At 41.4% G+C, this 14,684-nt stretch overlaps 1 protein-coding gene across 3 annotated transcripts in view; it reads left to right on the top strand.

The window, feature by feature from the left end:
• ICA1 (islet cell autoantigen 1) overlaps window positions 1–14,684 on the top strand; it is a 163,363-nt gene that overhangs the window by 109,958 nt on the left and 38,721 nt on the right. For all 3 annotated transcript variants that reach the window (XM_052638509.1, XM_052638508.1, XM_052638507.1), the window contains exons 7-8: window positions 3,787–3,912; window positions 5,052–5,150. In XM_052638509.1, the coding sequence (XP_052494469.1) occupies window positions 3,787–3,912; window positions 5,052–5,150 (225 nt within the window). The remainder of the gene's footprint in view (window positions 1–3,786; window positions 3,913–5,051; window positions 5,151–14,684) is intronic.

Raw genomic sequence — 14,684 nt, 5'->3', positions numbered from 1 at the left:
TCACCTGTGTCCTTGGTGTTTTGTCCTCGGGCAGCAAACTAGAAATGTGTTTTAGAGAACAGACATGGAACACAAAATATTAAATGAGCTTTGCCGTATTCACAATGCCTACCACTGTCGCATCCTTCTTGTTTGGCAGGGAAGGAGCTCAACATTTGGAAACTCAGCAGTGCATTAAGTATTTTAATAATCATTGTTGACACACAAAGCATATGGCCTTTCAGAACTCACTGGGTCAAGCGTTGAAGTCTTCTTCTGGGTTTCTAAAATTACTTTACAAAATTCAGACAGAATTAAATTAGGGCACCTTTCAGTGTTTAATTCATGAGCCTTGTGTTATAAGCAAGGGAATTAAGTTTTCTTCTAGGATAAAAGAATATCTATGTGTAACTTATTATGTTAATGTAAAAGAAAAAGCAAAATTCACATCCCACAATAAAGTTATTTGCATTTAATTAGAAAAATCTAGAACCTCTGCATGAACAGGCCAGCCTTGTGTCTACCTGGTAGTTACTGTGTACTCCTATTCATGACTTAAGGCTCAGATACCAGATATACTCAGATATCCCCCATAATAATGTGGTCTTCATTATCCTCCAACTCAAAATTTAAATCAGTGGCTCAGCAATAAAGAACCTGCCTGCAATGCAAGAGACACAGCAGGAGCCTTGGGTTCGATTCCTGGGTGGAGACGATTCCCCTAGGGAAGGAAGTGGCAAGCCACTCTAGTATTCTTGCCCAGAGAATCCCATGGAGAGCCCATGGGGTCGCAAGAGTTGGACACAGCATAGCAACTAAACAACAACATGGCCATAGTGATGCTATGAAATAAACACCTGTAACACTCAGTGGCTTAGCACAGTGAGCACTTCTTACTGCTCACAGGTCTGTGAGTCAGCAAGGCGCTTCTGGTCTCTGCTGGGCTCACGCATGAGTCTTTGGTCAACTGTGGGGAGGCGAGAGGCTCGGCTGATCATGGCTGGCCTCGCTCAGGTATCTGGGTATCAGCTGGCCAACGGCTGATCTCCGAGGACGGCTGGGTTTACCTCCTCATGTCTCTTGCATTCACAGGCCTCAGCGTCACTTCAGTTGGCCAGCCCAGGCACATTCTCAGGTTGGCCAGGGCATGTTCTCACGGCAGTCTCAGAGAAGGGAGAGAGAAGGTGGAAGCATGCTAGCATTTTTTTTTCCAGTTTCATCACATCTGGCCCATTGGCCAAAGCAAGTCACACACCATGCCCAGTGTCAGAGTGGGCGGAGACTCCAGGGTCTCAGGGCTAAGGGTGTGGATAACAGGGAGGCCTGTAGTTAGGGAGACCATCGGTGCACCCCACCCCTGCCACCCTCAGCATTAATCAACCCTTGTCCATGCTACCTCTGTCTTCACTCAGTTCTGCTGTGCTTCTCCCGTTGCATTAAATACAGTTGCTAACTTGTCCATCATCTCTAAAAGACTGGAGGAGCCTGTGCCTCTGTGCATTCATCCTTAAGTATTTTTTAACTACCTGCCTTGTGTCTTATTCCTTTACAGACCTCCCAGTGCCTAGCACTGGGCCTGAAATAGAAGAAGCTCTCTCACACTCACTGAGTATGTGTTGAATGAATACATGCATGAACGCTCACACCTGGAGTTATTTCCTTCCCCTTCAGAAGGAAAGGGTAGGACAGATGCCTCTCAGGATCCCTGCTGAAGGGTTCTTCCCAGATTGAGCCTCGAGTGAACCAGAGGGCACCTGCAGTGGAACTCTCTGCTGCTTAAACATCTTTCCCTCCACACTCTCCCACTTCTCCCTTCAGGAACTAGGGTTTTCTTTTTTGTATCATCCTTACTCTTCTCCAAGGAAGGCAGAAAATCGCTGATATTTAACACATCCTAACTTTTTACAGCTTGCGTGCTCCCATAGTTTTCCCTGCAGTCTGTCCATTCCATAGCGAGGAATGATCGCGTTCTGGGTTTAAGCTCACAGTGTGGCTTGAGGGGAGCTTGATGGCTTCTCTTTGCTGGGTTTCCAAACTCCATTGACTAGGAATACAGAGGAATTCTTAGGGAAATGCTTTACACAGCTATCAAAACAAGACCCTATTCGTATAGGGCACTAATTCTGTCAATATGATATTAAATGGATTGCCTGATTATTTTCCAGTTCCATAGACATCTACAGGAAAACATGTGTTTCTGGGTAGAATCATAATTTTGAGCTTTGATTTTGCAAGAAGTTGTGGAAGTTGTTTGTGGGGCAGGGGACAGATAGTGCAGCTTTGGAGTCAGGCAGGCTAATCTAGAATGCCAGCCCTGTGGGTCAGTTAAGTCTTCTGACAAAGCCTCTTCTTCTCAGCAGTCAGACGGGCAATACAGAGGCTAACAGAATAAAGCTGGTATGTGATGAGTAAATTGTATTAATTGTTCAGTTGTACCAATTGTGTTCATTGTGAATTATATCTATTGCTAAATTGTTTTCAATGTTATGTTATTATGAGTGATAGCTACTGTATCAGTGGCTACTATTATTATATAATGCCCTATAATTTTGAAAGCTGCAAATATAGATTATTAATGGGAAAAGTTATTATAATTTAAATCACATGACCTTCATGTTTATTTTTATATAAAAATTATTACTTTTAGGACTGTTCTCAAGGTTCTACTTTAAAATGGTACTCAAGCACTTTACCTTTTGAAATGGTCTGGAAATTTGCTTCATTCAGTCACCAAATATCTGTTCAACACCTGCTTTGTGTGAGGTTGCTAGGTGCTAATCATATAATGGTGATCAAGGCAGATATCATCTTCAAGTCCTCCCCCGCCTACCCCCTATCCGAGGTATCCTGTGATGAAAGAGCTACCATTAATGAGTCAGCATTATTCCCAACTCCCAGTTACCTACCTGGTCACTACAACTGCATGAATTATCTGAGATAAATTAATATGTGACTAACTTCCCTGTTAAAGTAGGATGTGTTGATGCTTCAGGTTAGAGAAAGGGGAAATTTTGACTCTACTGTTTGTACTGTAACTGTATAAATTTTTAAAACTTTCTATTTTACTATCAAATGACATGTAGAATAGACATTTCTGAAATCTCCCTTATCCCCGCCTCCATCCCTGAATTACTACTGATACATGGCGTAGGGATGTATGGAAGATTACTTGGGTACATACACAATAATAGAACATTGAAAGTTTATCTGTGAGGATAGTTTTCTGGGCTGCATCACAATTTCCTATGTGGTATCCTAGATTGGATCTCAAGACAGGAAGAAAAAAAAAGACAGTGAAAAAGCTGGCTAAATCTGAATAACATCTGTTGTTTAGTTAGTAAGACTGTATCAATGTTAATTTCATATTTTTTAACAAATGTACCATGTTATGTGAGATGTTTATTTTAGAGGAAGGTAATGAAGAGTATATGGGGACGTCAGCTTCAAAGAACCATAGGAAAACAACGGGGAAAAAATTGTCCTCTTACCACCCTGTGAGTTTCCAGACTTCTGCCCACCATGGTCAGTTTGTGAATGCCTTGAGAGGAGAGGAATTCTAACATTCGACTGAGAAAAATATTCTCAAGATAGTATGTCTGCTGTAAAATCGATATACAATACTGTCATTTAGGTCCTTTGGAAGTAATGAGTAGATATTATAGGGTTTTCTCAGTTGCCTGAATTTTCAAAAGTGTTTTGAAAATTTGAAAGAGATAATCCTACTATTGGTCTTTTTCCATGGACAAATTTTTATCACTTAAAAATTTGAATTTGAGTGGGTCAGAGATTCTCTTTCTACTTTCATAGGTGCAAACACAAGTTCGCCTTGCCAAAAAAAGCTTTGACAAATTGAAGATGGATGTGTGTCAAAAAGTGGATCTTCTTGGAGCGAGCAGATGCAATCTCTTGTCTCATATGCTAGCAACATACCAGGTAACAAAGTGAAAAATGTTTGTCGCAATGAAACAAGAATGTGACAAGCTTTAGATAGCAGGAAAATGGAGCTTGAGCCCAAAGTATGATTTGGGCATGAGGAAGTTCTGATTGCCTTTGTCATAATTTACTTCTCGCACCTCTCCTTTTTAGCATCCTGTGCTGTGTGCAAAGTTGCTTCAGTCATGTCCGACTCTGCAACCCTATGGACTGTAGCCTGCCAGGCTTCTGTATCCATGCGATTCATCCTACAGTTAATCAGACTGAATATTAGCTGTTCCCCGAGCGTACACTGTAATTCCCCACCTGCCTGCATTTATTTAGGTGGTTCCTTCTGCCTGAGTGCCCTCGCTCTCCACTTGTACCTTCCCAAATTACACTCATTTGATGTACCAACAATGTGTTACCTCCTTCAGTACGCCTCCTCTGAACTCTCTTAGGATTGTTGCCTGTAATTCTCACGCCACAGTCACTTCCTCATTAGGCTGTCATAATCTAATGAACTTGCTTTTGTCTCCTTATTGCCTCTGCGTTCCCTCAGGATGGCACTTGCATCTATCAGCTGTAGAGGAAGACTCTGGGGGTTGTAGGTTATCTACAATGGAGAAGACCAGATTTCCTGTCCTCAGGGAATTTGGAGTTTAGAAAGGAAGTCAGAGACAGTAGCATCTGACTATATTTTCTCTGCCTCAAAGACAGAACAGGGTGTGCTAAGTGAAATGAGATCCACCAAAAAGCCAGTGGAGGCTTGAAGAGGGAGACATGGAATCAGGTGAGGGATCACAGAAGTCCATTGTCAATGACCAGCCCTGGGTTTTTGAGGATGGATCGGATGAGATGAGTACAAAGAGAATGGATGGATTTTGGAGGATGGATCAGATGAGATGAGTACAAAGAGAATGGAGAGGAGAGCCTCCTAAGGAGTGGAGCAGTGTGAGCTGTAAGGGGACAGGGAGCCGTGACATTTGGCTGAAATACAGGGTGTGAGTAGAGGTGTGATAGGAGACGAGGCTGCAGAGGTGAGTCAAAATCTTATTTGAGAAGACCTTGAAAGCCACAGATGGACACACTTCTTCTAGGGCCCATGACTAGATCTGAGGCATTTCAAATGCTAATGGTGTTACTGTCTTTCTTTACAGACCACTCTGCTTCATTTTTGGGAGAAAACTTCTCACACTATGGCAGCCATCCATGAGAGCTTCAGAGGTTATCAGCCATATGAATTTACCACGTTAAAGGTATGAAAGCTAGAAAGCCCATTAGAAAATCTTATAAAAAGTCAAGTCTTGTTTCTATCACCAGCAATGTACATTGAAGCAAGCATCATTATTATAACAGACTCTTAATGTCAAAGAGATAATTATTCCCCCCCCCCCCACCTTCGCCAGTAGAATCTTTTTTATCCCATCAGTATTCAATACAACAAAAGCCACAAGCATCCAAAACCACAGGTTGAACCTTGGTACTTATAACTGGGAGATGAATTGTGGTGATCCTGAGCCTAATGATTGGCCCAGCTCCTTTTAAAATACTTGTTTGATGTTGCTGAAGAAAAGATTATGCAAGCCTAGTACACTTTGTTACCTTTTACTCATTAAAATATATTCACCTAGGAAGGTATTTTCTTTTTTCTCTTCTAACAAGTACTTTATTCTGTGAGTACCATCCCATATAGAATATAACTTTTTCCTAACACTGCAGTCATATTTCCTAATTGAAGCAGCAATACTAAACTCAGTGATTTCTCAACCCAAAAGGAATGTATGCAAAATGTCAGGTTCTCAGCATCACAACTGAAGGTGGAGTCATTTTGCTTTCTGATGGTTGCTGTGGATGAATGCTTATTGAGATAAGGAAGTGATTTAGATTCTAGAAGAATTTTCAGAATGATGACAGAATGCTGGGTGCTTCGTTGCCAGGTCAGATTAATGTCTTTGAAAGGAAGAGATCAGGAGAGAACTCATTAAACTTCATCTTGAAAATACCTTCCTTTTAATTTTTCAGGCAGTTTGTAAATAGGTCTCATCATTTTGCTTAACAAAACATTAAGAAGTTTTTACTTTTTTTTCTTTTTATTTGTTGCCTTAAAACACCTCTTTGATTTTGAGATGTTCATAATGTCACCATATCTACAAAAGTACTAAGACAGTAGTAACCCTGTGTATCCCTGGCCTCCTGTGTTGAGAAAAATTTGACTCCTTAAATTTTTCTGTGATATTTTCCCTGCAAAGAGGACTGAGCTGATTATGCTAGAGGATTTCTGGGCAGAGAATTTAGTGAGTCTGGTGGCCATGCCCTAGGATATAATTCAGAATATTTGGGGCAGATGATTACCCATTGCCTTTTACATCCCCCAGGCCTTCCTTAAATTACGGTTTAAGTAACAGTTTAATTATAATATAAATTCAGTAGGAGTAATACATCTGTTAAGGTGTAATAAGATTATAATAATGTTAAGAATGTTAAGTGTCCAGAAGTCAACCAAATAAAGTGTGCTTTTATTACCTCTTCAGAATGCTATTCATCTAAGCTTTCAGTGATGACATGTTATATTAGAATCTGAAGCTAGTAGCTAATTATTTTCTTTATATGGACTCAAACCCATATAATAGAACCCTGTTATTACCCAGCCCATTACTGCCTAGATGGAGGCATGTTGCATATCATATTGTATGCCACAGACTATGAGGATGAAAACCATGAATACCTATGTATCACACTCAAATATAGACTACAACCTGATTTACCAACCCTCTTGCACTAATAATGTTTTAAAAATACAAGCCTTTTATATAAAAGATTTTGACTTGATCAAGTCATCTTTCAATACATATACTGATATATCTACATATATTGTATACGCACACATATGAATGGCACTGTATGTCGATAATGAATATTTTGAAATTTAAATAAATATTTTCATGATTTACTTGTTCCCTGGATTTACCTAAGCAAATAGCCCCTGAAGTGCCTTTTGTGACACTGGCTGGAAAGAAAACAATGTCTTTGGAGAGGTGTGCCAAGCTCTGTTAATGAAAAGCAACTCATTTGCTTTCTTTGCTGCAGGGTGTATTCCGAGTGTGTTGGTAATTGTGCCATTGCAGCTGTATTTCCTGACTGTTAGTTTTATGCTTGATGAAGGATGATAATGAATATGTTAAACAGTCGGTGCATGCTGTTTGGAGCAAAGAGTCTTCTGTTGCAGAATTACAGGGATGTAACTCACATCCCAGGAGTTCAAGTTTTATTTCTTATAAGACTTTCTCTAAAAAATACGTGTAATTCTTTCTTATATAGTATTTTTATATTTATATTTTCTTTATAAAAGTGAACTGAGTCTCTATCTCACACAACTTGAAAATTTTCCAAGTGACTATTTTGATATTTTAGAAATATTTTGTGGTACTGTTTTATGGAATAACAGCTGTGACATTTTTACTCAGGCCTGGTGTGATTATCTTGATTCCATGCTTATTGACATATTCCTTTGTCATTCTAATTTTATGATAAATAAATTTTTGTAGCATTTTAACCTTATGGAAAATTTAGTCTTATAATTTTAAATTATTTTTTAAAAACCCTGTTAATCTAATAATGGTAACAACTGAAACTGAGAGTTGAGAAAGAAATTGTCTTTTGAGTGGTTTCCAATAGAAGAAGCAATTCCCTAATCTCATATTTTCAAACAATAAATATTTATTGGTTCATTACAATGTTACTAAACATACATATTTTGCATTAATAATCATCATTGATGTGCTCATTTTATACTGATTCCAAATCACCTGGGAATATTTTTTACATGGTAAAAGTTATTAAGTCATGGGGAGAGGAATGGAATGTGACTAGCCCTATCTTGAAAGCTTTTTTAGAGAAAGTAATTTAGACTAAGAGTTTAAAGCTTTTGGGGGGAAAAAGTACAAGAAATGCTGTCTGTAGGAAAGCAGTACCCGTCTTCAATTACCAGCCTTCAGATGTGGTCACGTTTGCTTCATCCTTTCAGGATGTCACTTACTTACACATCTCCCCACAGATCCAGAACAGGCGTCAGGGAGAAAAAAAAATTAAAACATAAAAAGAAAAAAAAAGCCCTTAGGAGTCAAGTGGCTTTTCTTTGGAAAATCTAAAATCCTGGCCTTGTCTCTGCTCTCTGGCATGCCGGCACATGGACTGAGTCAGTTGTCTTTACAGAGAGGAAGCAGTGGGGCCTTCGGAGACAGGCTCCCTGGGAGATGCTGGTTAAAGGGAAGGCGTGTCCTTCTGCATTTGTATTTGGAAAGGGCTGAGGACCTATATTGGATGGAAATAGTAGCAGAGTGTGTTCCTGTGGTGTACCCCATTCCAGGGTTTTGGGGAGGACACAGTCTTGGACTCTGATAATGGGATAAAGCTAAGTATGTGGGAGCACAGCCTGGGTCCAGCTCCGCCACTGCCCGGCCGTGTGGTGGTGGCAGTGGCAGTTTTCACGAGAGTGGCAGCCTCCGTGGTAGCACCAGGAGCCGGCGGTGGGGATGGTAGGGATGTACTTGAGACATTCTTTAATAGGTCCAGAAGGGGCTTCCCAGGTAGTGCTAGTGGTGAAGAACCCAGCTGCCAATGTAGGAGACGTAGGAGACACCAGTTCCATCCCTGGGTTGGGAAGATCCCTGGGAGAAGGAAATGGCAACCCACTCCAGGATTCTTGCCTGAAGAATCCAACAGACAGAGGAGTCTGGCAGGCTACAGTTCATGGCGTTGCAGAGACTCACACAAACTGCAGTGACTTAGCATGAGTGCACGAATAGGTCCAGAGAAGAGCCATTGGCAGTATTAGTACAGAAGGGCCTATTGTGGTTGTCAGGTTCTGTAGCCCAGCTCCAGTTACTTTCTATGTTGGGTTGTTATGGTCGGTTAATCACTCAGTCATGTTTGACTCTGTGCGACCCCGTGGACTGTAGCCCTCTGTCCATGGGATTTTCCAGACAAGAATACTGGAGTGGAAATTGCCATGCCCTTCACCAGGGGATCTTCCCAACCCAGGGATCGAACCCATGTCTCCTGCATTGGCAGACTGAGTCTTTACCACTGAGGCACTGGGGAAGCCCTCAGCTACTTCCTTGCTCCCTGTTTTCATCCTGCGTTATTAGTTTTGCACAGGCAAGGCTGTGAATAGCAGTGGGATAGTAGGCCTCACAGACCTTGCCCAGGGAAACCAACCTCCTCGCTTCCTACTCCCCAAGACACCCCTGCAGCCCTCCTGCCCTGCAGGCCCTGGTCTTGGCTCAGGTTGTTCCCACCAGGGAGAGGAGAGGGCAGGGCCAGCCTGCACCCTGGAAGGGTAGGAGGACTTCCTACCCCCGAAACAGGGCTAATACTAAAAAATGCACTTTGCCTTTACAGCTGGCCTTGTTCTGTGTCAAGAGTTTAAGGAAACCTGAATTTGAAAACCTAACTGCATGTTCAAAAATAACCATTGAAACAGATGTGCCAGTGTTCCGTCCTTTCTCTCCTGGGGTCAAGGACTTAGCATGATGATATGGATCATCATTCTGGAGACTGAAATGCCTTCAGCTCTCACAATTCAAAAAACATCTTTTTCTAAATTTTGTTTTTCTCAAATCTGTATGCCTAACAGCCTTCTTCCACCCACCTCCACATTTCTCAGTTAATCACTTGAGCATTTACTGACAAGCCACATGGCTCTGTAGTTACTTGCTTTGAAAATAAAGCCATAATAGTTTTTATGAAAATTGGGTAAATATCTTTGCGATGCAATTTTAGTTGCCAGCCTCAACATGGCAATTACTCATGGCGAGCATCCAGAATATCCTTTTAGACTTTCAAGTATTCTCTCAGTGTCATTATTTTACACAGAATTTAGCAGAATAATGTTTTCCCCCAAGCTGCTCCAGACCAGATCATTGCAGACAGCAAATTGGGATGCAGCTGGGTCACCGGGAGAGGAGGGGCAGAGAGACTGACCACAGCTCCCACTGAAATCGGAGATGGACAAGCCCAAGCGTGGCTGCTCATCCAATTCATCCTTCCATCCTGTGACTGACATTGGTTCTTCCAGGCAGCTGGTAGCCCAGTCCCTGTTCACAACAGCGGGATGTTTCTCCATCCCCCATCTCTTCTCATTTTCCAGCTTTTCCTTGAGGGAAAAGGAAAGAATATCATCATTGTGTGCATAGTTACTTTATGCCAGGCACTCTGCTAAGGGTGAAGGGCAGTAGTGTCTAGGAGAATTTGTCATGGTACGTGTGACTCTAATGTACCAAGGTTGGATCTCATAATGAATAATACTGTTAGGTTCAGCATTGACATATAGAAAGTGCATATATTTTAGTTAATCCTCAAAATAGCCTTGGGGAAGTGGGCATCCTTGTTCTCGTTCCCATGTTTCAAATGAGGAAACTGAAGCTCAGAAAGGTCTAGTAATTTGCCCAAGGCCACATGCTCAGTACGTGGTAGATCCTGGGAACAGAGGTGCTTATGTTTCTTGCACTCTGTCACATGGTACTTCTTCCAGGTGGCCTTCTGGCCATGAGGCAGGAGGGCGGAGAAAGCAGAATTGGCGCTTTTAAAAATTACCTCTGTGGGGCTTCCCTGGTGGTCTAGTGGTAAAAGAATCCGCCTTCCAATGCTGGGAAGACAAGTTCGATCTCTGAACCGGGATGATCCCATATGCTGCGGGGCAACTGAGCCCATTCGCCACAAGTACTGAAGCCCATGTGCCCTCGAGCCCATGCTCTGCAACATGAGAGGCTACTGCAGTGAGCAGCCCGCACACTGCAACTAGAGAGTAGCCCCAACTGGCCACAACTAGAGAAAAGCAATGAAGACCCAGCGCAGACAACTAAATAAATACACAAACATTTTAAAGGTTTAAAAGTACAGTATAGCATTTTAAAAGTACAGCTCTAAACCTTCAATTAAAAATAGCACTTTGAAGTATTCACTTGAAAACAAAAGCATCTCTTATATGTCAGTTTTCGGGTACCTGGAACCCATGGCCCTTCCTTTAGAATTTGGAATGAAGTCCTCTTCATCTCATGGGCACTTTAGATGAAAAGGGAGTTCAATAAATATTCTTGGCTTGGCTATTCAATATAATTTCTTAACTAGTTGTAGAATTGTAAAGACCTGGATTCAAATATTGTCTCTACTTGCGAATGGTTGACTGGCCTTAAGCAAGTTATTTCACTTCCCCTAAGTCTCTGTGTCCATTTCAGGAAATCAGAATGACAGTGTTTATCTGCATTTTGGGAGATGTGTGAGACATGGAATTCTGTACCTAACACATGGAGTACGGAATGAAGCAGGACAAAGGCTAAAAGAGTTTTGCCAAGAGAACACACTGGTCATAGCAAACACCCTCTTCCAACAACACAAGAGGAGACTCAACACATGGACATCACCAGATGGTCAACACCAAAATCAGATCGATTATATTTTTTGCAACCGAAGATGGAGAAGCTCTATACAGTCAGCAAAACAAGACTGGGAGCTGACTGTGGCTCAGATCATGAACTTCTTATTGCCAAATTCAGACTTAAACTGAAGAAAGTATGGAAAACCACTAGACCATTCAGGTATGACCTAAATCAAATCCTTTACAATTATACAGTGGAAGTCACAGATTGAAGGGATTAGATCTGATGGACAGAGTGCCTGAAGAACTATGGACAGAGGTTCATGACATTGTACAGGAGGCAGGGATTGAGACCATCCCCAAGAAAAAGAAATGCAAAAAGGCAAAAATGGTTGTCTGAGGAGGCCTTACAAATAGCTGAGAAAAGAAGAGAAGCAAAAGGCAAAGGAGAAAAGGAAAAGTATACCCATTTGAATGGAGAGTTACAAAGAATAGCAAGGAGAGATAAGAAAGCCTTCTTCAGTGATCAGTGCAAAGAAATAGAAGAAAACAGTAGAATGGGAAAGGCTAGAGATCTCTTCAAGAAAATTAGAGATACCAAGGGAACATTTCATGCAAAGATGGGCACAATCAAGGGCAGAAGTAGTACTGACCTAACAGAAGCAGAAGATATTAAGAAAAGGTGGCAAGAACTATACAAAAACGATCTTAATGACCCAGATTACCACGATGGTGTGATCACTCACCTAGAGTCAGACATCCTGGAATGAGAAGTCAAGTGGGCTTTAGGAAGCATGACTATGAACGAAGCTAGTGGAGGTGATGGAATTCCAGCTGAGCTATTTCAGATCCTAAGATGATGCTGTGAAAATGCTGCACTCAGTATGTTGGCAAATTTGGAAAACTCAGCAGTGGCCACAGGACTGGAATAGATCAGTTTTCATTGCAATCCCAAAGAAAGGCAATGCCAAAGAATGTTCAAACTACTGCACAATTGCTCTCATCTCACACATTAGCAAAGTAATGATCAAAATTTTCCAAGCCAGGCTTCAACAGTACGTGAACCGAGAACTTCCAGATGTTCAAGCTGGATTTAGAAAAGGCAGAGAAACCCGAGATCAAATTGCCAACATCCGTTGGATCATCACAAAAGCAAGAGAGTTTGGAAAACATCTGCTTTATTGACTACGCCAAAGCCTTTGACTGTGTGGATCTCAATAAACTGTGGAAAGTTCTTTAAGAGATAGAAATACCAGACCACCTTATCTGCCTCCTGAGAAATCTGTTTTCCTTTGCTTGACCCAGGTCAAGAAGTAACAGAACCAGACATGGAACGACTACCTGGTTCCAAATTGGGAAAGGAGTATGTCAGGGCTGTTTATTGTCACCCTGTTTATTTAACTTAACATGCAGAGTGCATCATGCAAAATGCTGGGCTGGATGAAGCACAAGCTGAAATCAACTTTGCTGGGAGAAATATCAATAACTTCAGATATGCAGATGACACCACCCTTATGGCAGAAAGCAAAGAGGAAGTAAAGAGCCTCTTGATGAAAGTGAAAGAGGAGAGTGAAAAAGCTGGCTTAAAAATCAACATTCAGAACACGAAAATCATGGCATCTGGTCCCATCACTTCATGGCAAATAGATGGGGAAACAATGGAAACAGTGACAGAGTTCATTTTTTTGGTCTCCAAAATCATTGCAGATGGTGACTGCAGCCATGAAATAAAAGACACCTTCTCCTTGGAAGAAAAGCTATGACCAACCTAGATAGCATAATAAAAAGCAGAGACATTACTTTGCCAACGAAGGTTCATCTAGTCAAAGCTATGGTTTTTCCAGTAGTCATGTATTGATGTGAGAGGGCCATAAAGAAGGCTGAGTGCCAAAGAATTGATGCTTTAGAACTGTGGTGTTGGAGAAGACTCTTGAGTGTCCCTTGGACTGCAAGGAGATCAAACCAGTCAATCCTAAAGGAAATCAATCCTGAATATTCACTGGAAGGACTGATGCTGAAGCTGAAACTCCAATACTTTGGCCACCTGATGCGAAGAACTGACTCATTGGAAGAGACCCTAGTGCTGGGAAAGATTGAAGGCAGGAGGAGAAGGGGATGACAAAGGATGAGATGGTTGGATGGTATCACCGACTCGATGGACAGGAGTTTGAGCAAGCTCCGGGAATTGGTGATGGATAGGGAAGCCTGGCATGCTGCTGTCCATGGGTTCGCAAAGAGTCAGACACGACTGAGTGACTGAACTAAACTGAACACAAAATGAGCTTTTAAGACATTGCATCCCTTTTAGATCTTTAAAGTCATTGATAAAACACCTTTTGAGTACTTACTTTGAGCTTGGTACTCTGCAATAATGTTATCTCACTTAATCAGCACTAGTGGTAAAGATTCCACGTGCCAATCAATGCAGGAGACTCAGGTTCCATTTGTGTCAGGAAGATCCCCTGAAGTAGGAAATGGAAACCCACTCTAGTATTCTTGCCTGAGAAATCGCGTGGACAGAAGAGCCTGGTGGGCTATAGCCCATGGGGTTACAAAGAGTCAGGACTTAGCACACATCCACACCCACACATGTCGCAAGAATGGATAACTTGCCTCCTTTGTTCTGATGGGTAAACAGAGACTCCCAAGATGTAAAGACCCTTTTCCATTGTGTAGCATGAAGCTTTTTTCAAAGTCCATCTCTTTCCACTGCAGTGTGATGCCTTCTTAGTACCAATTTTCCATCTTATTTTAGAGAATAGATTGTGTTTATTTTTCTCTAATCTCACTGTCTAACTCCTTTGTTCTACAGTAGGATTCAAGAGTACCTTCTTAGGCTAGATTAACTGTGTCTCTTGCATAGTGCCTTTATAAATTTATAGCTGCATGGGTGGGGAGGACATGTGTGCTAAATATCTATAAATTATGTGCCTTGTATACATCATCATGGCCTCTGCTTTTTATTCCTCACGTGCTACCAATTATACAAACACAAATGCACACACGCCCAACTGAGTTCAGCATCTTTTCACCATGCCTTGCTATTTTGAGCGCTTTTATTTCCTTTTATAAACAATTGTTTGGCACCTTTATATACATATCATGTAATTAATGAGAAGTAGCCTAAGAAAATTAAAAGTCATAATTAAAGATTAGAGAAAATGTCTAATTTTGACCCTCCTGTCAAACATTACATGTAGGTCGTTAGATGAGGGCTGGCTGCTGGTGTTTGGCTGTGAAATTTGTTTTGCTGAGTAGTTTTTCTTTCATTCGATGAATGTTGCTCTTGCTTTTATTTTTCTAATACAGGAAGTAGTAACTCCCATTATTATATTAAGCTGTTTCCTCTCTGAGACACTTTTGCAAGCTCGGTCTGTGCGTTTCCTCTGTCATGCTGATCTTACATGTTGTGTGT

The sequence above is a fragment of the Budorcas taxicolor genome, chromosome 4 (genome assembly GCF_023091745.1).
Source record: "Budorcas taxicolor isolate Tak-1 chromosome 4, Takin1.1, whole genome shotgun sequence".
NCBI classification, from domain to species: Eukaryota; Metazoa; Chordata; class Mammalia; order Artiodactyla; family Bovidae; genus Budorcas; species Budorcas taxicolor.
The sequence above is the reverse complement of the archived record's forward strand: the minus strand, read 5'-3'. Positions and strand labels throughout refer to the sequence as shown.